Raw genomic sequence first — 9,757 nt, 5'->3', positions numbered from 1 at the left:
TTGTGTGTTGGTGTGTTGAAATGTGTGTTGGTGTGTTTGCAATGTTTTATTTGTTTTTGAAAAACATTATGTATACAGTTAACACTAAATTAAGGTACGACTTTTCATGGAATTTATTAAATGAAACCATTACCACACAAATATAATACGCTCACATCTAATTGGCAGTGTTTAGACTAAGTAAAGTCACGTACTGCCTTTAGCATTTTCATGTGAGAGATCTGATTGGCCGCTCAAGACTAGGAATAAAATGTCCAAACATCAGGGATGACATAATTACTTAACTGCCCTTTGAATACCAGCTAACTTGAGAAAAACCCCAACTGTATTTTAATAGAACGACATCCTCTCCCCGTTTCTTTTCCTCCTTCTCCTTCCCTTCACGTCAGAGCAAATGAAGGCGAGCAGAAAGCCGTGTAGCCCGTCACGCCATCAGGATGTTCTGGCCTTCGAATTCTTTTTGGCATCTTCGGCCTCAAACCTCTCCCTCTCAATTCTGCCCTTCTCTCCTTGGAAGTAGTCAGAGTCAATAAAACGGGGAACACATGAAAGTGTGACGTAGACGTCCCCATTGATCTCTGTCACTGTGTGGATTCGCTGCTTGATGCCCTTGGAGTGCCACGTGGGCGCGGCCTCAGGGGCCTGGGGCTTCTTGGCACTGTAGATGCCTTCCCCGTCGGCCAGGGAGATCTTGTACTTGTGCTTCGGACACACTATGCACAGTTTGCCGTCAAACTCCTGCGAGAAGAACCACAGTTGTTTTAAGATTCGACCGAATGTTGTGGTGGGCAGGTGGTGATTGCGTATCATCTCTCGGTGCGTTCATTCCAACCAGGGGCCATTGTTAGAGGCAGAGACTTGGAAAGGTGTTCATGGATGTTGACTTGGAAACACCACATAGTAAGGAAACCAATTACTTATTTGCTGAAACAGTCGACTACACAAGCAACTGGAGCAACCAGAGTAATCAGTAACAGCCCCAAATAAATACATTTCTATAGATGAAGATTATGTCACTGACCTCTATGTCTCCATTTTGCAATGGTCCCCCGGCATCTGTCCAAATAAAAGAAAACCAAAGTATTGCAGTACAAGCCAAAATGTTCACGGCACTGTTAAACTTTGCTGACTGGACACCCCATATCTGTGTTATGTGGAAACATTTTCCATTGATAGCAAAGTAAATAGCTCCCTAAGTGCATTTATCTAATTGGACTTATAGTACTTTTTACACGCATAAACAATGTCTACTGAAAACTTGTTTGTCAGATTTTTCCAAACCAGCTCAGATCTGTTTGTGCTTTTTTACCTTTTTTACCTTAACTTCTATATCATTGTTCACCAAAGAAAAGCATGTTTTCACCTTGCTCAGTGTGTTCTGTTTGTGATTTGATCAAGATCCAGTCAGTATCTAATCAATGTTTTTGTGTTTGAAAAATTTTCTCTACACACTCTAAACACTTTATGACCAGATTTCCTTATCCTTCCTGTGTGGACGTTATTTGACAGATATTCACTTAAAATGTATGTATTTGAATAAGAAGTCAATGGCCGAAATACCACGGCTAAGACAATTTCTTTAAGCACAAAGCATCATGGAGTGCCTGGACACTGGACTTAGCTGTGGTATATTTGCAAAATCCCAAACACCCAAGATGCATTATTGCCATTATAAATTGGTTTGCCAACATAATTAGAGCAGTAAAAAGGGATGTGATGTCGCACACATGGTATAAGGTCTCATATTGTGATTTTATATTTTGTTTATGTTTTTATATATATATTGAAGAAAACAGAAACATTAGATCACAGTATGATCACAATGCCTATTTCAATTGTAAACATCTGTCTATAAATGTGGGTGAATAATGTGAACAAGATCAGGACAAAGGATACATGTTAGCACCAGCATATGTGTGTTAGCACCAGCATACACATGTCAGGTGCAGCATACACATGTTAGCACCAGCATACACATAGCACCACATAGTACGCAGGGCTGCTGGCATACTGTAGGAGTAGTAAATGGCAAGAGCGCACCCACAGCTCTGGGAAATCTTAAAACCCAGGAAGGAGTATTTCTACTTACGGTAACAGTGGAAGTCCATAGCATAGAAGGTTCCTTGGTGATGGATCACAAGCACATCCCTGCCCTCAAGGGTCCTGAAAGACCGTTTGGCTTTTATCAGATCCTCCTTCCTGCCCACCAAGTGAGGACCTGCTGTAGGCTTTAGCCTCTCTGCACTCTCCTCCATGGAAGTACTGATACTCTAAACACTGCTTACATAAAGTAAAGACACTTTTAGCATAGCTTTCAACTGTCCATACAGAGTGTAAAACAAAATATAGTGCCAGTTTAATATTTAACGGGTGTGTACTCGTACAAACACCATTAAATATTGAATTGGCACTATAAAATGACAGAAAATGTTTTAGCCTAAAAAGCAGAGGCAACATATTAACTATTTGATTTCTCTTCTAAGCATATCTTCTAAGCGTTCATCATTGCAAAAGACCCTGAAGTATTTTATGTATTACTGACCGGAATAACGAGCGTGTCATTTCAAGTTGAATAACTTCTGAGAGGACATAAATAGTAAGTGCAGAAGGAGCTTGTGCCACATGTCTAATGCCCTCTGGCAAATACATTGTCATGTAAGAAAGTTGCATATTTAATGCCGCAAAAATGGTAATCGCTTGGTGCTGTTTAAATAATATAGGCCAGTCTGGATACACACCCATATTGAGTTGAATAATAGAACACAATAGAATATTCAGATTATCCTCAATTAAGATTGTTTCAATTAAATTTAAAAAATCTTCTCTCAATTTCTTTCTCTCTCTCTTTTCTCTTCTTTCTTTCCCTCTTTCTTTTTTAGACATCTCCTTTCTGTTTAAGACAGCAGTCCCTCTGAACCCAAGAGAAGGGGGATGCTGAGAATTATAAATCCCACCTGATTCATCTTACATGGTTGTAAGATGAACCAGGTATGGCTATATTCACTATGCGAAGTGACAGAGAATCATGAAATATTTTGTCTTTTGTCTCTGTTCTCCCAACTGTGAAGTGTCACTCCCTTTGCGTAGTGAATAAATAGAAACAATTGATGTTGCCCCATTAACAGAGTACACTGCACAATGAAATGTCAGTCAGAACCAATGCAGAATTGTTACAAGGATCCCATTTGACAACCTTCTCGTTCACAAATTACCAATTCATATTCCCTATCTCAAAGTAAGGCTAACGTTTTGTAATTTTGTGTTTTCTTTTTACCTTTGCAGCAGCTTGTTCCTCTCTCTTGCTGAAGTTGAAATGATCTCATTTTAGATGTACCCAGGGGCATCATAGAATAAGGAGGTGCCACATCACTATCTCTAGCCTCCGCCTCATTTCAGTTAGCCCTATCTACCCATCTTAATCTCTGGAGTGGGCATGCAGTTTTTATCTCTGCAAAACACAAGGTGGATTCACATAGATGGACCAGGATGTTCTCTGTAATATACACTTTATGTAATTAAAAATAAGAAATATTAATCAGTATTATTTACCTAAATGCTACATTGTTTTGAGTGCCTGTGTGAATTACAAAGCCATACCTACTAAAGACTGCATAATACAAATACAAATATAATCTGAAAGGAAGTGCAATTAAAAGTGTGATTTGAAAAATGTATAATAGTTCCTCACTATAATGATTGAAATAGCACTGACATTTTCATAATTATAATTTAGCCCTTTTTAAGAAAATTGCCTGAAAATAATGACAGGAATTTACTGGAATTACCTGTCATTACGTTACTATGTAATCATTCTGATTATAATAAATCAATGAAAGACCGCCTGGTGTTTCATCATTTGGGTAAAGGGGTGGGGATGGGCTCTAAAATGTCATATTCAAGCATTCAGGGTATCATATCGTCCAAATTGTTTCATAATGCACACACAATCCGACTAAGCAAAGGAGGATCATGGAAGTAAATGGTTAAAATAATGTATCGTAATCATTTGACAAAACATGTTTTATTGTTCATGTATTAACACATTTTGTTATGTATTTATTCCATTTTTTTTTATTTTATTTAATGCAATGGTGAACTTCGGAGAGCGGACCTTTCTGTTAGTGTTCACTTTGAACACTCCGGAATCCTTTTTCAGAGGACTTTGATTCATCCAATTGAAACGCAAGAACGAACAAAATCTTCTACGTTCATAGAAAACAGTCCGGCGTTTCTTTAACGCGTGACAGTCAACATCTGTTCTTCTCTGCAGTGTATTAATTGAGTCATTTAAAAGTAAGTGTAGTTAATGGATACAACATCTGGTCGACAAACGTTTGAGAAGCTCTTGAGTACTAGTGAGCTATAATTCACTTCGATACTACACTCCTTCAAGATTTTTGCAGTAATGCTGTCCTAGCTATCACAGAGTTAGCCTTTACTGGAAGGTTATTGTATGTTGGATTGCATTAATAACAAATAAAGAGCAAACGAATGCTACACATCAACCGGAGGGTGGAATACATTGTTGACCACTTATGGTCATGGCTACAAAACTGTGGGGAAATATTTTTGGGTTTATTTGGGGATACCGTTCAAATCCTGAAATTGTATTTAGCTTGCTGCAGGCTATGCTAGCACGTATAAAAGTTCACTGTATGTGTAGTAACCACCAACTGTTGCTCTAGTACTAGTATCAGTTTTAGTAGACAATGATTAACCTACCATACCATCAAATTAATGTGTGCTTTACAACTACAGGCCGACGTACTTCAATAACAAAACTATCATGCAGTGTCATGAAGTAAATCGTTATAAAATTGAAGCGTGAGTGATGATTTACGCATATTATCCTAGGATGTCACAGAACAGTATTATCACAATAAATAGACGTGCTGATATGATATGTATTGCAATTCTCACCATCGTGGTACATAATACGTTTATGTTGTAAAAAGCCTGTTCCATTTCACCCCAAATATGCTGTAATTAAATGAGGTCCTCTCAAGTAAACTAAACAGGGATTTTTCAGACCGGGCTATGTTTTTCCACCCCACGGTTGTCCAGTGTTGGTGATTGCTTACCCACTGGAGTTGCATTTTAGTTTTTAGCTAATAGGATTGGAGCATGTGTGTTTGTCTGCTTTAAATGTCCATCGCTGACAAGGACTGAGTTGTAAGCTTTTGTATGCCATTCAGCGCACTACTGCTGTATGGTCTTTATTTGCCTTCGTAGGTCCTGTCTGTTATTTGGCCCAGTTCTTGTCATTCTTTGACCTCCCTTGTCCACAAGTTGTTTTTGCCCACAGGACTGCCACTGACTGGATGTTTTTCAAGGTAAACTAGCACAGTTGTGCTTGAAAAACCCAGGAGGGTGGTTTGTCATGAAAGCTATAGGGCTGAAAACGATTTGTCAAAATATAGCATATTTTCTGCACTGAATATTATCAGATCACATTCAACTAAATGTCATATTAGGTTAAAGGCAACCTGACTGAACAAACAAGATTTTTTATATTAATTTAATAGATTCAAGAAAGTTATGCAACACCAAATTTCTTCTGTATGAAAAAGTTACTTTTTTTTTTACCTCACCAGTGACCTTTAACACCAATGACTCCTAAAGTTCCCTTGTAGTTATTCAGATCAGTTTCTCATAGTACAGTGAAGGAAATGTTGCCTCTACGCAGAACTGCTGTAACGCTGACATTTGTGGGTTTTCGAGCATGAAAGATTTTTTTATTTTTTTTCTCGTCCTGCCACAACATCTTAATGGAGTTTGATTCTTGATTTTGAATTGGCCATTGCACAACTTCACAAGTCTGTTCTTAAATGTTTCAGATCATCTTCTTGCATGACCAAGCTGTGCTTTAGCTTTAAGCTCACAGACAGATGTACAGATATTCTCCTGTAGAATACAAAGCAGAATTCACAGTTCCTTAGATGATATAGTCCAGGTCCTGATGTAGAAAAGCATCCCAAGAAAGGTGTTTTAACCCTTTTCACAAAGATACATCAACAGCTGTTTTCAACAGGTGTTAGGGAATTTATTTGGATTGTGATATGACGTGGCTTTGTAACCTGGGTGCTGGACAACTGCCAAAATACCGTTTAAATTAAAAACAGTACATGTTCATTCATCTTCATGAATGTGGATGTATTTTTTACGTGAGGGGGTAATCGCTTTGTCTGTTTTTAGCAGGTAATGGCGTTGCGCGCGTGCGGATTCCTCGTGTTTCGTCGGCTAGCACAGCCCACATCTCCAGGCGTCATCGAGTACCTCCTCCTACAGACGTCGTATGGTCAGCACCACTGGACCCCGCCCAAAGGTAGAGCGCATATCCGTGGCGTATTCACGTTCATACTCCACGTCTGTTATAACAGGCATGACATAATTCTTATGTGGCCTTAAATGGGCTATTTAGTGTCAGGCGACACATTTTAGTAGTTCACCTTTGGTTGAGGTCTATCCTTTGTCAACAGTCTCCTTGTTAAAGTTTACAATGTCAAAATAGAAATTAAAGATAAAATACATGGACTAAATTACAGTACCAGATAACTGCAAAATCAAATAACATTTTATTTGTCACATTTCATCAATAAAAGTTGTCAAATAACTGTGAAATGCAGTCAATAAATACAATTCGAAAATAGTATACTGCCTAATGAATTTGCTGTACTTTTTCTAATAGCAATTTATCCCACTTCTCAACAGCAATCTGCTCTAATTAATTTAATGTTTGGTAGGTGTTCTCCACCAAAGGCGGTTTTCAACTCTTTAGATACCCAGTTTGCTGATTTCTTTTGAAGGATGGGGGTCTTTTATAAGGGTAACAATCCCATTAAAACATTACAAACAATCCGGAATGGCTAAGAGGAGAAAGGTGTGAGTGTTTAAGAAGGGCCAGTAAAGAGTCCATGTCTGAATCCCATCCAAATCACATTGGAAGAGCTAAAACAGCAGCTGGTAGGGGGCACCACTCAAAAACAGAAGCAATTTGCTTTTGAAAAGTAAACCGTATTGGCAGTAGGAAGATGTACCAAGCTCCTTGGCTACAAGAGGCATTTATTGTCAGTAGGGCTGCACGATTAATCAAATTATAATCGAAATTGCAATATTGACATGTGCAATATCAAAACTTTTACTCGATTTATATTCAGTTTTATATCACTATGATCTCTATTTTAAAGTGAGATCATCTACACTGTTTACACCATGTTTGAAAATCGCAAATCATAACCATACGGTTATGAATCCCAATTTATTTGACAAATATCGCAATTACGTAATTGCAATATTTGTCAAATAAATTGTGATTAAATTTTTTATCCAAATCATGCAAGCCTAATTTGCAGTTATTTGATTGAAAGCGGTTCAACAAAGTAATAGTTTGGGATGTCTAATTTCTATATTATTTCCCCCCCCACAATTAAAATAGTAAATGTGTGCAGGTCCCATTGTGTGGTGGTACAAGCACGTGTGCGCAAACAAGGAGCCCAAAGGTCACACCCCGTCTTAACCATTTCCACTTTCCCTTCCTAGTTTGTCTCCCCATTTTGAAATGCGTCTGAATAAAGGAAAAATGCCCTAAGATATTTATAATTGGTTAACTCATGTTGAAAAATAGGGGATTATTTAAGAAAACTGTTCACTTATTATATAAGTTTCTTTAAAAGGTAAAATAACATTTAAAAACAAAAAATTCTCACACCACCCAAACTCCTCTATGTTTTCTCAGGCGAGGCCCCTATCCTCATTGTAACTAACCCTTGCACGGGCAATACCTGGTTTGTGGGTATGATTTCCATGGGGGACAGTACCCAAAACAAAAAAGCATGCCCTCACTACTCAAAGTAGGACCATAGTGTCTGCTAATTGTTGCCCTCAATCCAGGATCCCAGCTATACTTAGCATGATCAGTCTGTTTGGTTCCTTCATTGTCTACAGAAACCATTAGGAATAAGACTGAAATAAAGACTTGGTATACAGGACCCCACTTTTTCAGATAATGATACTTATTGTATGTGTGCATTGTTTGTTTCCTATCTGCCTTGAGAAGCCTTTTTATAGTCCTAATACCATAATGCATGTCCCAATAAACATTTGGATACGGATTAATGCGCACTTTGAACTTAGACCACTATCATTCCTGATAACTAAGAACTGCCTTTTTTGTGTTGTGATGTCTCTAGGTTTTGATATCTTATTATTTTTTTCTTGTGTTACAAAATGTAAGCACCCAGTCTGTCTACATCTGTCAGTTTTTGTTTTGTTGCTTTTAAGAAAACATCTGAAACAAAAAAGACCCAAAACACAATCATGGGTTGTTACCCACCAGTGAAAGATTACTGCAGTTGAACGCGCCATAACAAATGGTTTGTTTCTGATTGGTCAAGTCCAGGTAGTCCCTTCCCATTTCAGTCAGATTTAATTTGTTTCGATGCCAAATTAACACAACCCTCGTCTCTAGGCCACGTGGACCCAGGGGAGGATGACCTCACCACCGCTCTGAGGGAGACACAGGAGGAGGCGGGCCTGGGGGCGGAGCACCTGCAGGTGCTGGACGGCTTCCTCCAGGAGCTGCACTACACCGTGAAAGGGCGGCCCAAGGATGTGTTGTACTGGCTGGCAGAGCTCAGGGACCCCAAGACCGAGGTTACCCTGTCAGCGGAACACCAGGACTACCGCTGGGCCAGGCTGGAGGAGGCCTGCTCCCTGGCCCAGTACAAAGACCTGCAGGACACCCTGAGGGCAGCACAGCGACACCTAGACTCACAGCAGGAGAAAAACGGACAAGGACTAAGCTAAGAATTATGCAGAGCAAAGCTGCGTTTAAACAGCCATGGGTGGATCACTTGAAGAACGGAAACAGAGTTTGTAACCGTGTCCCTTATCCCTTGGTTATTGCCCTCAGATGCACAATGACTAATGGCCATTCTGACGTTTTCTGGGGGGAAAAGTGAAATATAAACAAATTGCAGAGTATTTCCAAATAAGTGTGTGTTCCACATGTTGGTCATACATTAAAATCCATTACATTTTTCTTTCACATGTATCCTAATATGGGTGATAAGGAATTAGGTCTGTGGTGGAAATATGTCTTCAGGGTTCTCCACTGCACTTTTTTATATTATATATATATATATATAAATAAATAAATAAATATACACAGACACACACACACAGAGCTAGCTCCGGAAAACATTAAGAGACCATCGCACATTTTTCTTTCCTTTCCAAAAAAGTCGAAAAGGAAGGTTTTGAGTGAGGAACAGAAGTGTTTCAGTAGTCTCTTAATTTTAACCCTTCTGTTCCTCACTCAAAACCTTCCTTTTCGACTTTTTTGGAAAGGAAAGAAAAAGGTGCAGTGGTCTTTTGATTTTTTCTGGAGCTGTATACATACACACACACACACACGTATATACACCCATCAATCCATCATCTTCCGCTTATCCGGGGCCGGGTCGCGGGGGCAGCAGTCTAAGCTGAGATGCCCAGACTTCCCTCTCCCCAGACACTTCCTCCAGCTCTTCCGGGGGGACACCGAGGCGTTCCCAGGCCAGCCGGGAGACATAGTCCCTCCAGCGTGTCCTAGGTCTTCCCCGGGGTCTCCTCCCGGTGGGACGGGACAGGAACACCTTCCCGGGAAGGCGTTCCGGAGGCATCCGAAACAGATGCCCAAGCCACCTCAGCTGACCCCTCTCGATGTGGAGGAGCAGCGGCTCTACTCTGAGCTCCTCCCGGGTGACCGAGCTTCTCA

General features: G+C 39.7%; 2 protein-coding genes across 4 annotated transcripts; one reads left to right on the top strand and one right to left on the bottom strand.

The window, feature by feature from the left end:
* Nucleotides 1–98: 98 nt before the first annotated feature.
* On the bottom strand, nucleotides 99–3,328 carry rfesd (Rieske (Fe-S) domain containing). Of its 2 annotated transcripts, none has more exons than XM_010880841.4 (4): nucleotides 3,275–3,328; nucleotides 2,090–2,277; nucleotides 1,022–1,056; nucleotides 99–738 (listed from the first exon to the last, which is right to left on the bottom strand). In XM_010880841.4, the coding sequence occupies exons 2-4, from the start codon at nucleotides 2,253–2,255 to the stop codon at nucleotides 433–435; spliced, it is 507 nt and encodes a 168-aa protein (XP_010879143.1). In that variant the 5' UTR covers nucleotides 2,256–2,277; nucleotides 3,275–3,328; the 3' UTR covers nucleotides 99–432. The 2 variants fall into 2 exon arrangements, with proteins under 2 accessions (XP_010879143.1, XP_010879144.1); XM_010880842.3 differs by having other exon boundaries at nucleotides 2,090–2,280; nucleotides 3,275–3,315.
* Nucleotides 3,329–4,159: 831 nt separating this feature from the next.
* Nucleotides 4,160–9,046, top strand: nudt2 (nudix (nucleoside diphosphate linked moiety X)-type motif 2). Of its 2 annotated transcripts, none has more exons than XM_020055365.2 (3): nucleotides 4,160–4,293; nucleotides 6,199–6,325; nucleotides 8,468–9,046. In XM_020055365.2, the coding sequence occupies exons 2-3, from the start codon at nucleotides 6,202–6,204 to the stop codon at nucleotides 8,803–8,805; spliced, it is 462 nt and encodes a 153-aa protein (XP_019910924.2). In that variant the 5' UTR covers nucleotides 4,160–4,293; nucleotides 6,199–6,201; the 3' UTR covers nucleotides 8,806–9,046. The 2 variants fall into 2 exon arrangements, with proteins under 2 accessions (XP_019910924.2, XP_010879145.2); XM_010880843.3 differs by having other exon boundaries at nucleotides 6,196–6,325.
* Nucleotides 9,047–9,757: the final 711 nt, after the last annotated feature.

The sequence above is a fragment of the Esox lucius genome, chromosome 17 (assembly GCF_011004845.1).
Source record: "Esox lucius isolate fEsoLuc1 chromosome 17, fEsoLuc1.pri, whole genome shotgun sequence".
NCBI classification, from domain to species: domain Eukaryota; kingdom Metazoa; phylum Chordata; class Actinopteri; order Esociformes; family Esocidae; genus Esox; species Esox lucius.
This window is presented reverse-complemented; position numbering and strand designations above follow the sequence as displayed.